We start from the raw sequence: 20,648 nt of genomic DNA, 5'->3' as shown, positions 1-20,648 counted from the left end.
TGTTAAGTGCCATATTTTTTGCATTTTTGTGCTTTTTGCTGATTTTACTGCTTAAAATAGCCTCCCAGCATAGTGCTGAAGTAACTGTCTAATGTTTCTAAGCACAGGAAAGCTGTAACGTGTCTTACAGAGAAAATCCATGTGTTAGGTAAGCTTTGTGCAGGCACGAGTTTTAGTGGTATTAGTTGTAAGTTCAATGTTAATGAATCGATAATATATGTTAAATAAAGTAGTATTTTTTTCCATTTTTTTTATTGAGTTAATGATAGGTTACAATCTTGTGAAATTTTACTTGTACATTAACGTTTGTCAGTTGTGTTGTAGGTGCACCACTTCACCCTTTGTGCCCACCCCCCACCCCACCTTTCCCCTGGTAGCCACTAATCTGTTCTCTTTGTCCACATTTTTAAATTCCTCATATGAGTGGAGTCATACAGAGATTATCCTTCTCTAACTGGCTTATTTCACTTAACATAATTCCCTCAAGGTCCATCCATGTTATTGCAAATGGAATGATTTTGTTCTGTTTGACAGCTGAGTAGTATACCATTGTATATATATATACCACATCTTCTTTATCCATTCATCTGTTGATGAGCACTTAGGTTGCTTCCACATCTTGGCTATTGTAAATAATGCTGCAATAAACATTGGGGTGCGTAGGACTTTTGGAATTGCTGACTTCAAGCTCTTTGGATAAATACCCAGTAGTGGAGTAGCTGGGTCGTATGGTAGTTCTATTTTTAATTTTTTGAGGAATCTCCATACTGTTTTCCATAGTGGCTGCACCAGTTTGCATTCCCACCAGCAGTGTATGAGGGTTCCTTTTTCTCCACAACTTCTTCAACATTCGTTACTATCAGTTTTAGATATTTTTGTCTTTCTAATGGGTGTAAGGTGATATCTTAGTGTAGTTTTGATTTGCGTTTCCCTGATGATCAGCGATGATGAACATCTTTTCAAGTGCCTATTGGCCATCCGTATATCTTCTTTGGAGAAATGTCTGTTCATGTCTCCAACCCATTTTTTGATCGGGTTGTTTAATTTTTTTTTGTTGACCTGTGAGAGTTCTCTATATATTATGGATATTAAGCCTTTGTCAGATATATGACTTGCAAATATTTTTTCCCAGTTAGTGGGTTGTTTTTCTGTTTCAATCCTGTTTTCCCTTGCTTTGAAGAAGCTCTTTAGTCTGGTGAAGTCCCATTCGTTTATTCTTTCTATTGTTTCCCTTGTCTGAGAAGACATGGTGTCCGAAAAGATCCTTTTAATACTGATGTCAAAGAGTGTACTGCCTACGTTTTCTTCTAGAAGCCTTATGGTTTCAGGTCTCAGCTTTAGGTCTTTGATCCATTTTGAGTTTATTTTGGTGAATGGTGAGAAAGAATGGTCAATTTTCATTCTTTTACATGTGGCTTTCCAGTTTTCCCAGCACCACCTGTTGAAAAGACTTTCTTTTCTCCATTTTATGCCCTCAGCTCCTTTGTCGAAGATAAGCTGTCCATAGATGTGTGGTTTTATTTCTGGGCTTTCAAGTCTGTTCCATTGATCTGTGAAGCTGTGTTTGTAGCAGTACCATGCTGTTTTGATTACTGTAGCTTTGTAGTATGTTTTGAAGTCAGGGATTGTGATGCCTCCCGTTGTGTTCTTTTTTCTCAGGATTGCTTTAGCAATTCGGGGTCTTTTGTTGCCCCATATGAATTTTAGGATTCTTTGTTCTAATTCTGTAAAGAATGTCATTGGGATTCTGATTGGGATAGCCTTAAATCTGTAGATTGCTTTAGGTAGAATGGACATTTTAACTATGTTTATTCTTCCAATCCATGTACATGGAATGTCTTTCCATCTCCTTATGTCGTTGTACAATTCTCTCAGAAAGGCCTTGTAATTTTCATTATATAGGTCCTTCACTTCCTTAGTTAAATTTACCCCAAGGTATTTTATTCTTTTTGTTGCGATTGTGAATGGTATTGTATTCTTGAGTTCTTTTTCTGTTGGTTCATTACTGGAGTATAGAAATGCTACTGATTTATGCAAATTGATTTTATACCCTGCAACTTTGCTGTAGTTGTTGATTACTTCTAACAGTTTTCCAATGGATTCTTTGGGGTTTTCTATATATAAGATCATGTCATCTGCAAACAGCGAGAGTTTCACTTCTTCCCTCCCTATTTGGATTCCTTTTATTCCTTTTTCTTGCCTGATTGCTCCGGCCAGGAGCTCCAGTACTATGTTAAATAAGAGTGGTGATAGAGGGCATCCTTGTCTCGTTCCTGTTTTCAGGGGGATGGGGTTCAGTTTTTGCCCATTGAGTATGATGTTGGCTATGGGTTTGTCGTATATGGCCTTTACTATGTTGAGGTAGTTTCCTTCTATGCCCATTTTGTTCAGAGTTTTTATCATAAATGGCTGTTGTATCTTGTCAAATGCCTTCTCTGCATCTATTGAGATGATCATGTGGTTTTTATTCCTCAGTTTGTTGATGTGGTGTTTCACGTTGATTGATTTGTGGGAGTTGAACCATCCCTGTGTCCCTGGTATGAATCCCACCTGATCATGATGTATGATCCTTTTGATGAATTGCAGAATCCTGGTTGCCAAAATTTTGTTTACCATTTTTGCATCTATGTTCATCAGTGATATTGGCCTGTGGTTCTCTTTTTTCGTGGTGTCCTTGTCAGGCTTTGGTATCAGTGTGATGTTGGCCTCGTAGAATGTGTTAGGAAGTGTTCCATCTTCCCTAATTTTTTGGAATAGCTTGAAAAGGATAGGTATTAAATCCTCTCTGAAAGTTTGGTAGAATTCCCCAGGAAAGCTATCTGGTCCTGGGGTTTTATTCTTTGGGATGTTTTTGATTGCTGTTTCAATCTCTTTCCTTGTGATTGGTCTGTTCAGATTGTCTGCTTCTTCTTGAGTGAGCTTTGGGAGATTGTAGGAGTCCAAGAATTTATCCATTTCCTCTAGGTTATCCATTTTGTTGGCATATAGTTTTTCGTAGTATTCTCTTATAATCTGTTGTATTTCTGCAGAGTGTGTTGTTATTTCTCCTCTTTCATTTCTGATTTTGTTTATTTGAGCTTTCTCTCTTTTTTTCTTTGTAAATGTGGCTAGGGGTTTGTCAATTTTATTTATCTTCTCAAAGAACCAGCTCTTTGTTTCATTGATCCTTTCTACTGCCTTTTTCATTTCGATAGCATTTATTTCTGCTCTGATTTTTATTATTTCTCTCCTTCTGCTGACTTTGGGCTTTATTTGTTCTTCTTTCTCTAATACAGTTAGGTGTAGTTTAAGATTGCTTATTAGGGATTTTTCTTGTTTGTTAAGGTGTGCCTGTATTGCAGTGAATTTTCCTCTTAATACAGCTTTTGCTGTTTCCCGTATGAGTTGGTATGGCATATTATCATTTTAATTTGTTTCCAGGTATGTTTTGATTTCTTCTTTAATTTCTTCAATGATCCATTGCTTGTTCAGTAGCATATTGTTTAGTCTCCACATCCTTGTGCCTTTCTCAGCCTTTTTCTTGTAATTAATTTCTAGCCTTATAGCATTATGATCAGAGAAGATGCTTGTTAGTATTTCAATTTTTTAAAATTTGTAGAGGCTTGCCTTGTTTCCCAACATATGGTCTATCCTTGAGAATATTCCATGCGCACTTGAGAAGAATGTGTATTCAGCTGTTTTAGGATGAAGTGATCTATATGCGTCCAGTAAGTCCAATTGTTTTAGTTTTTCGTTTAGCTCCACTATTTCCTTGTTGATTTTCTGTCTGGATGATCTGTCCATTGATGTGAGTGGGGTGTTGAGGTCCCCTACTATTATTGTGTTGTTTCTAACATCTTCTTTTAGGTCTGTTAATAGTTGCTTTATCAACTTTGGTTCTCCTATGTTGGGTGCATAGATATTTATAAGCATTATTTCTTCTTGATGAAGTGTCCCTTTCATCATTATATATTGTCCCTCTGTGTCTCTCTTTACCTGCCTTATTTTGAAATCCGTTTTGTCTGATAATAAGTATTGCAACACCTGCTTTCTTTTGCTTGCTATTAGCTTGAAGTATTGTCCTCCACGCCTTCACTCTGAGCCTGTGTTTGTCCTTGGGGCTGAGGTGTGTTTCCTGGAGGCAACAGATTGTTGGATCTTGTTCTTTAATCCATTTTGCCACTCTGTGTCTTTTTATTGGAGAGTTCAATCCGTTTACATTGAGGGTGATTATTGATGCATGTGGACTTAATGCTGTCAATCTGTCGCTCGTTATCTGGTTTTCCTGCGTTGCCTTTGTTTCTCGTCCTGTGTGTTTTAGCCTACCCATTGACTACTGCAATTTCTTATGCTGGGTTTCTTAGATTTTTCCTTATTTATGTCTTGTGGCTCTGTTCTGTTTTTTAGTTTAGTGGCTACCCTGAAGTTTGTATTTATATAGTCTATACTCTGGTGGTCTCTTACTTACTTGGCCTAGACTAATTTAGTCCCTTTGCTCTTCCCCTCCTAAGTTATTATTTCCCTTTTTATTCCAACTCGTGTTATGAGTTTGTAGTTAGAGTGATAAGATCGTCTTTGCTTTGGTAGTTTCCTAACCTTTATCCTAATGCTTTAGTTGAATATTTGCTATCCTATTCTGGTTCTGTCTATCTGTCTCCCTACTCTGTGGTTTGTGACCCCTTTCACCCTTTTTTCTTTTTTCAGGTATGAGAGCCTTCTTGAGGATTTCTTGTAGTGGAGGACTTTTGGCTACAAATTCCCTTAACTTTTGTTTGTCTGGAAAAGATTTAATTTCTCCCTCATATCTGAAGGATATTTTTGCTGGATAGAGTATTCTTGGCTGAAGATTTTTATCTTTTAAAGTTTTGAATATGTCACTCCATTCTCTCCTAGCTTGTAAGGTTTCTGTAAAGAAATCTGCTGAAAGTCAGATAGGAGTTCCTTTCTAGGTTATTTTCTTCTGTCTGGCTGCCCTGAGTATTCTTTCTTTGTCTTTCATTTTTGCCATTTTTACTACTATATGCCTTGCAGTAGGTCTTTTTACATTGACAAATCTAGGAGATCTGAAAGCTTCCTCCACACACATTTCTCCCTCAATCCCTAGACTTGGGAAGTTCTCTTCTATAATTTCATTAAGCACACTTTCTGCTCCATTTTCCTTTTCCACGTTCTCAGGAATTCCTATGATCCTTAAATTCTTTCTTCTCATTGAATCAGCTATCTCTGATATTTTCCTCATTCTTTTTAATTGTTAGTTCTCTTTCTTCCTCTGTCTGGAGCCATTCAGCCTGTCTATCTTCGATTATGCTAATTTGCTCCTATATGGTATCTACACTGGCATTCAGGGAGTCTGTATTCTGTTTTATCTGATCCGTTGTGTTTTTCATCTCTAGTAATTCTGTTTGATTCTTCTTTATAATTTCAATCTCTTGTGAAGTAACTCCAGAACTCATTGGCTTGTTTCTCTATCTTTCTCTCTACCTCATTGAGTTTTTTGATGATAGCTACTCTGAACTCATTTTCACTTAGTTTACCTATTTCCAAGTCTTCAGGACTTAATTCTCTGTTTTTATTGTTTTCCTTCTGGTCTGGAGCCTTTATAAATTGCTGAATGGTAGAGGAGCGGGTTTTGTGCATGATGGTTGTATTCGGTTGCAGTTACAGCCTGTTGCCACTAGATGGGGATTGAGAGCCGTGCGTTTTGAGCCCTCCGCCTTCAGGCGAGATGGCGGTGCCCAGCGTGGTGTGTGTTGGGGGGGGCAGTTTCTATCCTGTGCTGATCTGCATCCGGATCAGCTCTCATTCTCTGGTCTCCCGGGGCCCTGGCTTGATAGGTCCCTGCACATGGAAGCTTTCCCCCATCAGCGGGTTTCCACTGCACCGGCAGTGGGAGTCCTGGACGATCCCCCGGTTGCACGGTCTCTACCCCGCTCCTTCCCTCACTTGCAGCAGCGATCCCAGTCTTTAGGGGAGGGAGCGAAGTTCCCTCTTACCCTGTTCCAGCTCCTCTGAGGGTGGCTACAGCTTCTCCGTTCTCTGTCTTCTTACTCTGTAGGTCTCTGATGGTCTTGGCATTAGGGGTCATTTGTTGAAATTCAGCTTTGCCCTTTCTTTGGTTGTATTTTGGAGGGGAGAGAGTCCCCAGTCAGCTCACCCCGCCATTTTGCTCTGCCTCCTCCCCTAAATAAAGTATTATTAAACAGAAACGCACATACAGCAAGGTTGTATGTTTATCGGCTGATGAAAATATTGTGACCAGAGTTCCTTATGAACCTAGCCCTGTATTTCCTCTAGGGGCAGTGGTTCAGTATTCACTAATTCAATTTCGCAGTGAATTTATAGAACATAACTACCATGACTAATGAGAATCAACTGTATAAGATGGTACATTACACGCCTGGTTGCTCTCTTTTATAGGAGTTTTCCCCAGAGGCCACATGCAAACATTGTGCCTCAAAACAGTCCATGGTGGTGGTGGTGGTGGTGGTGGAGAACAAGGACCAAGGACAAGCACTTTATCTGTTCACTTATTTCTGTTTCCCATTTCTTACTGGTTGAAGTTTACTCCTGGGATGTTTAACTTTTCCGTACTTCTTAGTTGTAGTCCTTGGCCTCTTTGAGGTGCCTCTGGGGAAGCCAGGGCTTCTGTTGGTCCTGTTGAGTTGGAGGTAGAGGCTGGAGCTGTGGCAAGACTCTCCTCTCCCCTGGGTGAGGATTTATAACTTTAGAATCATGACTCTTTACTGTAGCTACAAGGCAAATGGTTGAGGTCAGGGGTCGGGTGAGAGGTGGTGGTGGGGTTGATGGGAGTGTAAATAGGGCCAAGCAGATTCAACATGGGGCATATACTAGGATGTACGTACTTTGTCTAGAAAAAACATAAAAATGTGTCTTAAAATATCGAGATTTTGAATTAAATAAGAATGACGTTTTATGTAAAATTTCAAAATATCGATTTTGTGTGAAGAAGTTCCAAATAACTAGAACTGAATAACTGAAATACTGTTGCCTTCTGTGTGTTATTATTTGATTCCTTTCCAACTCCTGGGAGAACATTACCAAATTAGAATATCATGAAGCTCCTGCCAAAAATCTGTGTGCTGTTATTTTTTCAGGAGAAGGTTAATATTCATAGAAGGTCTCAATATCGTGATAATTATAATTAAAACATATTACTTTAACATAATAGGCTACTTAAACTTAGCAAATAAATATATTTGTGCTCAGGCCACCCAATTCTAATTAAATAAAGATTATTTTTGTAGTCATTTCAGTTCATTCATCATGATCAAAATGTAAACCTCTTGAGGGATTCTTCAGGGATTTACTCATCCAGTATCCTCTTGATTTACTAGTGCTAGTAGAGTGGCTGCTGCTTTCATGTTCATTCCTCTCAGTTACGCTACCCTCTGTGTCTCCTTATTACTTTCACCTGTTCCTCTCCAAGTCATCCTTCATCATTCATTGAAGACTTTGACAACTAGCTCAGAGTTTTGCTCTCTCTTCCAAACCCTACTATCATATAGATGACTTCAACTTCTTTCTTTAGTGTTACTCTCCTTTTCTCTACTCATAAACTTTCAGTGAGACAAATTCCAAAGTCCTTGCCATGGCCTGAAGCATCCTGTACTACTTCTCTGACCTCATTTCCTATCCTTTCTTGTTCAACTCAACCACACTGGCCTCTTCTTTGAGTATTACCAATATTTTTCACTTTATGGCCTTTGCATTTCTCTTCTGTTAGGAGTGCTTTCTCCCAGGTGTTTATAGAGTACTCCCTCCCTTCCCTCAGGTCTTTACTCAGATGTATTTTTCTTCCTTGACCTCTCTATCCAAAATAACATCCTTATTCTACTTTATTTTTCTTTATGGTACTTACCTTCTCAATGTTTATTTGTTAATTCCGTTAGAATAAGGGAAGGAATAGCTTTATCTGCTTTGTTCACTGCTGTATTTTTATCTCACCTGCCTGGCAAAACTTTAACTGTGAAGGAATTCAGAGTTCTCTCTAATTTCTTGAGTGTCAATAAAAGAAATTGCACACCTCTGTAGATAGGTACCATTATCTCAAGAAAGAAATGGTGTTGAAGCAGCTGGTTAGCCATCTGCTCAGTGATTCTATGTTGTTTTAATTACTTTTGTCTTCTGATTTTGAGACACCTGTTAAACTGTTTCACTTGTAGGTTCTGACCCGTATGTGCCTCACATTCAGTGAATAGAATTAAACTCATCTCTTTCATCCACTCCCAGCCCTGACTCTCTTCATGTGTCTCATCACTGTGCACTCAATTGCCTAAGCCTAAATCCTGGAAGTTATCTTTAACTTTTCCTTTTTCTTTTATCAGCACCCATTTAGTCATCAAATCCTGTCAATTCTACCTTCTAGTTATCCCAATTAGTCCAGTTATTTCTATCTCCTCTACTGTTTTAGCTCCTGTCATTTTTTTCAGCTGGATTTGTGCTAAAGTTTTATACGAACACGTTGCTTCCTCTCAGGCTTTCTAAAATATGGAGCTGATTATGTCACTGCTTTGCTTAAACTCTGCAGTGTCTGCAATGTCTTTCCATTGCTGTTGGGATTTAAATCAACATAGCTCATCAGGCCCTTCGTGATCTGGCTCCTGCCTGTCTCATTAGCCTCATCTCCTGCCATTGACTGCTTTATAGTCATAATTGAATTTTTTTTGGCTCTTAAATGAGTCATACTTTTTCTTCCCTCTCTGGATAACTACATATGCTTTCCTCTTTCTCTTAACATTCTCTCTCTTTGCCCTGTTCCATCCTTAAATATTAGGAATCCTCACTAATTTCTTTGTGGTGTTTATTATAGCACTTGTCATTCTTTATTCTAATTGGCATTTTATTATCTTTCCCTGAATAGACAATAGATTTATGGAGGATTGGGAATATATATGTTTCACTTACTGTTGTATTCTGAACTCCTAACACACACCTGCCATAGAGTAGGCCCTCAGATACTTGTTGACTGAATGAATACTTATTTAATTGGATATCCAGGAGAATATAAAACAATTGACTATTTAAAGCTCATTTCTTTGTCTGTGAAATGGTATGCTTATACTTGGATCAACATTATTTAATGATATATTTATCTTTTTATTCCCTCGATGTTCTTTACCAAAAATAATTTAAGATAAAGGAAAAGTAAATGTAGGACAGTAAATTGAAACTGGAAGTAAATATTATGTATAAAGTACAAGCTTTGGTCTTAAGCACTTATTAGAGGTTGCCACAGATCTTTGAAGGGCACTGTGGCAGAGACTACTAGTTGTTCCTTATCTCTTCTTTTCTTCCTCAATAATAGAATACTGATTGTTTTGCTGGGTATATGGCCACCTGAATAAAGACTAGATTTACTAGACTCTCTTGCAGCTAGGTATGGTTAAGTGATTATGTTTTGGGCAATTGGATGTAAGTGGATGTGGCATGTGCAACATATATGAACATAATGGGTGGGGCTGACAAAGTCATCTTAGACCACAAAGTGATTCTGTGAATAGAGCAAGTGTAACAACAAGATAGAAAGAACTGGAGTGCCTGATACACCGTGGAGCACCAACTAGTCCTGGAGCGCTGCCTTGGATTTTTGCTTGAGAGAGAAATAAACATCTATATTGTTTAAGCCATTTTTATTTTGGATTTCAGGCACTTGCAGCTGAACTTCTTGTACAACTACCAAAACTTCTTTGACAAATGGATCATGTACCCTGCTGGGAACTCTTTCCTACTCTCCTGCTGGGGATGTCATTGCCTCTCAGGCAAATGCAAATCACCAGCTTAATATGGTTGAAAAGGCACCCCAACAAACTGTCTTTTGGTTTCATGTCTTCCTCGGATTTTTGAAGTATGCTATACAAAGGAAATAAAAGTAAACCTGAGCGAGTACATAGAATCAACAAAGAACTAGAGTAGGAAAAGGGAGATACTACTCAATAAAGAATTTAAAAGCAAGTATGCCTTATATAAATCGCTTGAAAAATCACCTGGATCCAGAGATAAAGTTTGATTTATGTATCTATTTACTTAACTAAAAATTAGTCCAACAATCTGCTAATTCACCAATACACAGACTTTAAAAGTCAGCTTTGTCCCTCCTCTTAAAATTAGAGAATAAACACATCTTCTTAGGAAGAAAACACCAACAACCTAGTTACAGTAATCTAATTCTTGAATTTGATCTTTAGTAAGTTTTCCTTCATAAATTTTAATGGCATTAAAGATATTTGTAATTTAAGGGTACTTTTAAATAAGTAGCTTAGCGTATAAATATGGGAAATAATAACTATAAAATGATTGTCAAAATATAATTTCATAGCACTTTGGCAATAAGTACCAAGTTTTTAAAAGAAATTTATATGCTGTAACCTAAATATTTTATTTCTAGAAATCTTTGGTAGTAGGGAAGAGAACAGTAGTTATATTTCACTGAAATATGAATTTATATTCAAAACAAAATGACTAAATTTTGACATAGGCTTAGTATTATACAACCATTATAAATAATATTTTGGAAAATTATTTAATAATATGAAAGAATTAATTGGTCAAGATATATTCAGTGAGATAGATCAGTGGAATAGAATAAAAGATCCAGTAAGTAATCTGAATGCATAAATAAATAGTGTATATGATAAGGGTAAATCAAAATGGTGAGCAAAAGTAGATTATACAAGAAAGAAATGGTGTTGAAGCAGCTGGTTAGCCATCTGGGAAAAAATAGTGTTGAGCCATATATCACAAAATATGTTCAAAATAAGTTCAAATGTATCATAGAGGTAAATGTAAAAATATGAAACATAAAAACACCTTATATTCAGGTAAGACTTGTTATTATGCAAAATATGTAAAAGAAAAAACTGATAAAATTTTCTGCATAAGAAAAACAACACAAACTTCTGTATGACATTAAGAAGACACCGTAATCAAAGCCAAGAGAGAAATGAAAAACAAGGAAAAATATTTATAGCTCAATCATAGGCAAAAGGCTCAGTTTTCTAGTATATAAAGAATTTGTAGAAATCAGCAGAAAAAGACAACCTGATAGAAAAAATCAGCAAAGTATATGAACAGATCACAGAAGTGGACATACATATGGCTTAAAAACAAGGAAAAATTTTAACCTCACATGCATGAGAGAAATATAAATTGAAACTATACTGAGATGCCGTTTTTCAGATTTCAGTAAATTCTGAAGTTTAATATCATTCTGAATTATCTATGTATATATAGACAATGTCATAGACTGATGATAGGACTATAAATTGTGAACTTCTGTGGAGGGCAATTTGGTAATAGTTATCAAAATTATAAAAGTTTATATTTGTTAAGCTAGTAGTTTGACTTTTAAGTGTGTACTGTAACTATACGTGTGTGACATGATGTATACAAGATTGGTAAAAGCGTTTTTCTATCAGCAAAAAATTATAACCAACTTTAGGGTCCATCAGTAACGGCATGTTTGAAAATATGGTACATTCATATAATGGAATGTTAAACAGCTGCAAAAGAGAATGAGGAAGCTCTTTATGCTGACATGGGAAGATCTGTAAGATATATTGTTAAACTGAAAAAGCTAGGTTTAGAACCAAAAATATAGTATGCTCCATATGTTTACATATGTAAAAAAATTCTCTGGAAGGACACATAAGCTATTAACAGTGTGTGTGTATATGTTCTTGTGTGCATACGTAGAAGGAAGCAGGTGGGTCAGGGCTAATCATAGCTGCCTTTGTATAGTTAGAAAAAGGAGAAAAAGGTGCTGTTTCCTCAACAACCTCCACTTCTGTTTCTTAAAAAGATGATTATGTTTGTTTTGTTAGCACCAGGCTCTTGGCAGCCATCCACTGGAAAATTTTAATGAAAATGTATAATAGAAGGATTTCTTTTTCGAAAATTCTAGACTGAGCTTTTCATTTTATTCAATTAAGCTTCTTTTCTTGTTCCCCTCTTTGGTGAGGAAGGTTGGCCCTGAGCTAACATACGTTGCCAATTTTCTTCTTTTTGCTTGAGGAATATTGTTGCTGAGCTAACATCTGTGCCAGTCTTCCTCTATTTTGTATGTGGGACGCTGCCATAGCATAGCTTGATGAGTGGTGTGTAGGTCCGTGCTAGGGATCTGAACCTGTGAACCCCAGGCTGCCGAAGTGGAGTGTGCAAACTTAACCACTGTGCCACTGGGCCAGCCCCTCAATTAAGCTCTTTTTCAAGGATATTTAACTTAACCTTTAGTTCATTTATGATTTTCTGATAATAATATTTGCATACTTTTCTTTAAAATGTTTGATTTTGTTAAAGTCATCTTGTAATTTATTTCAGGTAAAATTTTTATTACTCATTAAGAAAGTGATATAACTTGATGGGTGTACCTCTTGATTTTTTTAAATTTTGAATCGTGTGACCCCAAAATATATAATTATATAGAATATAAGGTTTAATGGAAAAGTAAAATACAAAATTACACATTCAACATCATTTTCCTTTACTAAAATTTTATATATTTACATATATCTATGATATTTATGTAAATATATAAAATTTTAGTGAAAGATATTAGATATTAACTTACATCTGTGTATATATATTATATTTGTAATAACTAAATATTTACTTATATCTGTGTATATCTATTATATATTTATATGTATATGTCATGTATTTATATGTGAGTTTTTAGTAGAACGGTGTATGCACATGTGGGTTTGTATATGTATTTGTATGACTTAGGAAAAAAGACTTAGAAAGAATTAGAGCAAATTGTAATATCTCTTAGTGGTAGGATTTCAGATGATTTTTAAAATATTTTCTTGATAAGCTTTTGTATTTTTTCACTTTTTACAATGTTTATATATTGTGTTACATTGACTATAAATATTTTAGCATTGTTTCTCTACTGAAGCTTTTTTTTTCCTTCATGAAAAGAGTTTTTCAGCTTATATCTTTAATGGATACCGGATTGCCTCAGTGTTGTAATGAGAAAATAGAACTTGCAATTCTGTGGTTCTTGGATCAATTTCGTAAAACATATGTTGGTGATCAACTTCAAAGAACCTCAAAGGTAGGTTTTCCTGGAGATTAAAAAAACATGTTATTGAAGATGAAGAAAGACGTTCACATATAACAGCTTTAAGCTGAATGGACATATTTGGGCAATTTCTATGTAAGAAATTTAATTGATCAATTGAAACCAATTGATTAATTGGTATTGAAGGAAATGTAAGATTAATTTGCTTGGTTTATACTTAGATTTACCATTTTCTTTGAAGATTGATTGGCAGAGTTAGTATTTCTTATGTAGCTAGTCATTAAATAGTTAAGATTTTTCAAAAGCCTGAATGGATTTTGCCTTACTGTATTGTATTTCAAGGTTTAAAACGTAAGATTTACTCTTTTAGTAGTTCTGGGTTTATTTTGGACAGTTATTTATTTATGTGTTTTCCAGTATATTTATCGTTCGTTCCTCAGCATTTTTACATGATAAATGATGAGGCCTAGGAGAGTGAGACACGTCCTTGAGAGACCACAGTTAAATCGCCTTAACGTGGAGAAGACTTGTGCTGTGATGATTGAAAGTTTAGCATCAGCAAATTTAGATGAATTGATTTTAAGGCATAACGAGGGATTATTGAGGGCATTTGTGAACCCTAACCAGATATGTAGTAGTACTTGTGACACTGAGTAAGATCTGTAAGGTTTTTTTCTTCTTCTTCCTGAAATAATAACTCTTTCCAAAACCTTCTCTGTAAGAAATCCTAAGGATGTTCTTATCTCCTTTGGATTTATAGTTTGTATTTGTAATGTTGAAGGATGTCTTACTGAAAATTCTAGAACAAGCTTATGTTGAACTCAGCTTTTTTTCCTCTGGGAAATTTACCTTAACTTTCAGTTCATTTATGGTTTTCTGTTAATAATAGTTGTATAGTAGTGTAAAAAAAATTTGGTTTTGTTAAGATCATCCTTTAGTTTATTTCAAGTAAAATTTTCTTCGCTTTTTAAGAAAGTGATGTAGCTTGGTGCTTTCTTTGTCAAATATATTGTGATATTTTGTTGCCTTTTAGGATTAATATCAATAAAATTTTCTTAGAATTTAGCTGCCATTGAATGAGATCATTAGAAAGAGAAGTAGTAGCTAGAAATAAATGCCTTAGGTTGACAGTAAGCAAATTAGAATCAGACAAAAATCACATGATATGAAATTTATACAGGGTGCCTGTTTTGAAATCCCAGCTGTATTACTTGAAGGTTGAGTATAAATCAAATTACGATTAATTGTCTTGTTTTAAATGTTCTCAGAGAGTTTGTTATTTTGCTTGTACAAAAGTGAATACTCTTGAAACATTACTAATTTTAATATCCATTTGGTCTGGGTCTTAGAACAGTGAAATATGGAATAGAAAAGTCTTCACATTACTGTGTTTAAAGTACTTGGAAGGGAATATGTAAAATGAGACTAGTCATTTCAGGGCAGTGGGATTTAAGAAATCTTTTTCCAAAAGTTTTGTTTTATATATATATACTATATCTATCTTTTACTATAAGGTAATTGTGAAAAAAGTGAATTCTAGAGATCAGTTTTTCTTTTTTGAAGGAGCTTACATATTAGGAGAAAAAAACATCATCAGACTGGTGTTGATTCTTTTATTATATCTTTACTCTCCCGTTTTTGGTGTATATTTCTTACCCTATTTTCAAAGAAAGTTTAGTTCTAAGGTGATTTTATTTCTAAGGCATTCCTACTGCCTAACCCCAAAGTAAAACCAGAGCTTTCCGCTTTTCTTTTTCTGTGGCATGTCTGCTGATCTGCCTTAATAGGAATCATTTTGCGGGGTCCTTAATACGTGCCCTGGCACTCTTCTAGGAGCTCTTGATGCTCACTCTAGTCCTACAACAAGCCTGCAAGGTTGGTATTATTGTTTCCATTTTACAAATGACATAACAGATTGTCTAAGACATTTATAAGTTCTCCACGTTCTGTTTTTCTGGCAACCAACTGAGGAAGACTAGATGGAAAACATTTTTTGGTGAGTGTATTGTTGCATTCCGAATTGTGGCGAAAAAAGGGGGAACGTTAGATAATAAGCAAATAATGTTTGGTGTGCACATGTTTTGTACTAGAAAGTATACTAAGCATTCTTAAGCATTATCTTATTTAATTAGGTTATATAGAGTGTGATTTAGAAAGTTCCTCCCAATCTCTTTTCTACGTATGTCACCAGTTTCGTTCTTCTCCATACTTGTACTGTATACTTTATGTGTATTAAACTTTCTTCAACTCCTGTTAACAGTTTGTGTTCTGTGTCACTTCTGGGCCTTTGAACAAAATGTTTCCTCTGCCTTTGACACATTGTTTTAAATCCAGCTTCCACCTCCCTGCCCTACTCTGGTAACTCCTTATTTTTCACATCAGACCCTCCATCCTTTAGGATGACCTTATTAACTTAAATTCTGGGAGTTCCTGTGCTCTGTGTTCTGTAGCATCCTGTGTCCCCAGTTTTAGCCTTATAACATTGCATTGTAATTATTTGTTAGCACAACATATATAGACTGTAATTTGGGTTAGGACTATTTCCGCCTTTTTTATTGTTATCACCTCCAAGTGCCTGGTATATTGGTTGTATGCTTTCTACTAGATAATGTTTGAATGTGGTAGAATTACATAGGAATTGGGTCTAGATCTCATGTATAATACTTTCAGGTAATAAAGGGTATGTTCTTGAGTTGGAAAATGATACTGACTTTAGTGAAATTGTTCAGCAATTTTAAATAAGGTATACTATTAACTATTTTGAAAATTTTATAAAAGCTTGCATATGCAAAATAATATAATTTTTAGAAATAAGTGCTTCAGGAACCAAAGTGGAATCATTGAGGAGTCCTAAGTAATGATGTATAGAATAGGAGTATGTCCTATAAGCGAGAAAGAAGTATCATAAATAGTAGCTGTAGGCATTTACTGAACAATTACTCTGTGCCAGAGAGTTGGCACACTTGGCAGGCATCTAATTTCATCTCACAAAAACTCTGTGGAAGTAGTTATTTTTATCAACCTCCCCTACCCCTTTTTACACATATAAAAACTGAAGCTTGGCATGGTTAATTAATGTGTTTAAGTGGTTGAACCTGGATTTGAACCCAGGACACCTGATAACAGCCTGTGCTGCTAACCACTTTGCTATGTTGCGTCCTGTTGGATCTTTCACTGGGATATTGAATGGGCCCTTCAAACTCAACATGTTCTAAAAAGAAATTCACTATCTTCTAAAACCTTTTCCACCTATTTTCATATTTTGAGGAAGAATGACTTTGAACCCAAAATTTCCACTTTGTTCTTACTACTACTTCTTTTTGTTTTTAAAGATTGGCACCTGAGCTAACATCTGTTGCCAGTCTTCTTTTCTTTTCTTTCCTCCCCAAACCTCCCAGTACATACTTGTACATTCTAGTTGTGGGCCCTTCTGGTTGTTGTTCTTACTTCTTATATCTGATCTGTCACCTAACCTTGCTGATTTTATTTTCTAAATATCTCTCAGTTCTGTTCCTTTCTGACCCCTTCCTTTTTAACTTCATTTTTACTGCTTGTCATTTCTCACTGGATTTTAAAAGTTTTCTGATTATCCTCTTTGTTTTCATTTTGCCTTCTCCTGACTCCAGTTCGTTTTCCACACTGCCACCAGAGTAATCTTTTCTTCAGTAGAAAACCAGAGAGAATAGTGTGATGAACAGTCATACACTCATCATCCAGCTTTGTCGAATCTGAATGCTTTGCTGTATTTGCTTTCAGATCTGTATATTTTTAAATTAAACATTAATGACCTGTTATTGCCCTGAGTCTGTATTTCTCACTTCTAGCCCCAAAGTAACCACTATTCTAAATTTAGTGTTATTTTCAAGTATGATTTTGTTCTTTTTCCACATTCCCATGTATTTAGTAAACCAAATATAGTACCATTAACTTTTATAGAGAATTATTCTGCAGGAACTTGCCTTTTGATTAACATTGTTTTTGAGATTAATCCATAATAATACATATAGTTTAGTTAATTTATTTTAATTATTGAATGCTATTATATTACTGTGCCGTTATATATTCATTTCGTGTGTTAATATATGTTAGGTTGTTTCCAATTTTAAACAGTAAACATCCTAATACTGTTTCCTCATGCATATGTATGAGTTTCTTGGAGGTAAATACTAGGAGTGGAATTGCTAGGCTGTGTAATGTACATATCCTCAGCTTTATAAAGTATTATTAAGTTGGCCTCCTAAGCGTTATAATAGTTTATTGTCTCTCCTCCAGCAGAGTAGGTATGTGTTGGTATATATTGTCATAATACTTGGCTTTTGTCAGGTTTTAAATTTTGCCAATCTTTAGGAAACACATTTCTTCCTATGCCATTTCTTTGCTTAAAGTTCTTATTTGTTTCCTATTATTTACAAAATAAACTGCTTCTTATGGTCAAACTTTGCCTGCCTTTGCAACCTTTTCTTTTGACACTGTATTCCACTCTATGACATGATTTGTATGTGCTGCTGCCTCTTTCCCTTTTGCTTGTATCTCCTCATTATCCAATTAATATTAATAAGTACTATGTATTAAGGCCAGGGACACAAAGGCAAATAGGATGGTCCATCTCCCCAATAGGTTTTTAAGTAAAGAGGAAGATGGACAAGTAAAGAAAAAATTATAAAATTTACCCAGTTACGCGTTCAAACAGGATATAAATAAGGAAAAGAGAGACCATTAAATAAATACTACTGTGACGTTTGGTTACCTCTGTGTCAAAATTTTGGATTATTACTTCACAGCATACAGAGATCAAATCCAAGTAAGTTAGAGGACTTTTAGTATGAAAAGCAGGAAATTATGATTTAAAGATAGGGAAAGATATTTTTAAGATATAAAAAGCCCAAAATGTAAACCCAAAGGTTGATAAATTCTACCCATATTAAAAGAAAAAACTTTTGTGGATCAAAAGACACAATAAACAAAGTAAATTGACAAGCTATAGACAGGGTAAGACATTTGCAATATATGTAACTTAAAGAGAATCAATATTCAGTTATATAAACAATTTCTATGAATCAATAAGAGAAAAACAACCCAGTAGAAAAATGCGCAAAACATAGGAATAAACGATTCACAGAAGAGGAAATCACAAATGCCAATAAACATAAAAAAATAGTCATGCTTTCATGGACTCCTGAAAATGCAAATTAAAGCTACAGTGAGATACCATATCATACCTGTTATCTGAAGACAATTAAAAAGTCTGACAAAAGTATTTGTGAAGAAGTGAAATACTGAACACTCATATACTATTGGAATCCAAACTGATAAAACCTCTTTGGAGGGGCCAGCCTGGTTGTGCAGTGGTTAAGTTCGCACGTTCCACTTCAGCAGCCCGGGGTTCACCAGTTCGAATCCTGGGTGCAGACAGTGGCACCGCTTGGCAAGCCATGCTGTGGCAGGCATCCCACGTATAAAGTAGAGGAAGGTGGGCATGAATGTTAGCTCAGGGCCAGGCTTCTTCAGCAAAAAGAGGAAGATTAGCAGCAGATTAACTCAGGACTAATCTTCCTCAAGAACAAAAAAGAAAAACCTCTTTGGAAAACAATTTAGCAATAGCTAGGAAAGTTGAAAAATGCATATACTCTCGACCAGAGAATACAAATTCTAATAATATGTTTTAAAGAAGCTCACACATGTAGAGAAAGTCATGTTTAAGAATATTTTTGGCATATAAACAGTTGGAAAATTTAATTTAAAAAGATACCATCTGTAATAGTACCCCAAAAAAACCCTATAAAATACAGAGGAATAAATCTAATGAAAGAAGTGCAAGACCTGTGCACTGAAAACTCCAAAATATTGTTGAAAGAAATTAAATGAGGTCTAAATAAATGGGCAGATGTATGCCATGTTTATGAATTGGAAGATTCAGTATTGTTAAGATCACGTAAGTAAGGTATGATAACAGTGTGTCATCAAATAGAGAATATCAATAAAGAGATAGAAATTACTAAAAAATAAATAGTAGAAATTTAGTTGAAAAGTACAGTAATTGAAATGTTTATCAGAGGGGCTCAATAGTATATGTAAACTGGCAGAAGAAAGAATTAAAGATTGATCAAGTCTTACTTAGTTTGGGCTACTATAATAAATACCATTGACGGGGTGGGTTAAACAACAAAAATTTATTTCACACAATTGTGAGGTCTGGAAGCCTGAGATCAGGGTGCCAGCATGGTCAGGTTCTTGGTGAGGGCCCTCTTCCTGGTTATGTCCTCATATGTCCTTCCTTGGTACATGCCAAAAGAGAGAAAGAGAGATCCTTTTTCTCCTCCTCTTTCTGTAAGGGTATTAATCCCATCATGAGGGCCCTACCTTCATGACCTCATTTAACCCTAATTACCTCCCAAAGGCCTTACTTCCTAATACCATCCCACTGGGGGTTAGAGTTTTAACATCTGAATTTTGTGGGGACACAGACATGTAGGCCATGACAGAGGACAGAGATTATAGTATTCAAAGATGAAAAAGGATGAAGAAGAATGAACAGAGTCTTAGAGAACTGTAGATCACCATTAAGTATACCACCAAATCATGGAGTACCTTATGGTAGGGGAGTGCCAGAAAGGAGAACCAGAAAGGAGCAGAAAAAAAATAAAGCAATAATGGCTTAAAACTTACCACATATGATGGAAAACATTACATGCCAAAGAAGTGTGACAAGAAAGATCCACGCTAAAATGCATCATAATTAAAATGCTGAAAGACAGAAAAAGAAAATTTTGAAAGCAGCAAGAGAAAAACTACTCATCACCTACGACAGAACACCAATAAGATTAGAAGCTGACTTCTCTTTAGAAACAGTGGAGCCCACAAGGCAGTTGGATGACATATCCTAAGTGCTGAAAGAAACTGGTAACCAAGAATTCCACATCTAGCAAAACTATCTTTAAAAAGTAAAGGTGAATTAAAGACATTTACAGATAAACAAAAACTGAGAGAATTCATTGCTATCAGAGCCACCTTATAAGAAATTCTAAAAGAAGTACTTTAGGCTGAAAGCAAGTGACCTCAGATGAATTCACAAGAATCCACATGAAAAAAACAGAGCACCAGTGAAGGTACTTAAGCAATTATAAAATACAGTACTACTCCTCCTCCTAACTGATTTGTAAAGCAATTGTATAAAACCATTACATATTTTATACGTATACACACTATTTTGATGGCGTATAACAAATAGAGATGTAATATGTAATATATTTGCTGATAACAGCACAAAGAAGATGAATGGGAACAAAGTTGTGGGCTAAGAACATGACACAAGATGGTAAGTCAAATCTACAGGAACCAATAAAGAGAACCAACAGTGGTAATTAAGAATGTAATGTAACACTTTAAATATATTCTTGCTCTTTTTTTTCTCTCAACTTGTTTAAAAGATATAAAGTTACATAGAGAAATAATTATCATAACTTATTGTTGGGTTTGTAATGTAACGTTTAATAACAGTAATATCACAAAATGAGAAAGGTATAGAGCTATAAAGTAGTAACATTTCTTTATCTCATCGGAATTAAGTTAGTACAAATCTGAGGTACATTGTGATAAGATGTGTATGGTGAGCCCTAGGACAACCACC

General features: G+C 35.4%; 1 protein-coding gene across 12 annotated transcripts in view; it reads left to right on the top strand.

Moving 5' to 3' along the window:
• RANBP17 (RAN binding protein 17) overlaps positions 1 to 20,648 on the top strand; it is a 335,841-nt gene that overhangs the window by 85,944 nt on the left and 229,249 nt on the right. For all 12 annotated transcript variants that reach the window (XR_011425471.1, XR_011425470.1, XR_011425469.1 and 9 more), the window contains one exon: positions 12,919 to 13,054. Coding sequence is in view for 9 of the 12 variants with exons in the window: in XM_023617254.2 (XP_023473022.1) it covers positions 12,919 to 13,054 (136 nt within the window). In the remaining 3 variants the exon portion in view is untranslated. The remainder of the gene's footprint in view (positions 1 to 12,918; positions 13,055 to 20,648) is intronic.

The sequence above is a fragment of the Equus caballus genome, chromosome 14 (genome assembly GCF_041296265.1).
Source record: "Equus caballus isolate H_3958 breed thoroughbred chromosome 14, TB-T2T, whole genome shotgun sequence".
In the NCBI taxonomy this organism is placed as follows: domain Eukaryota; kingdom Metazoa; phylum Chordata; class Mammalia; order Perissodactyla; family Equidae; genus Equus; species Equus caballus.
This window is presented reverse-complemented; position numbering and strand designations above follow the sequence as displayed.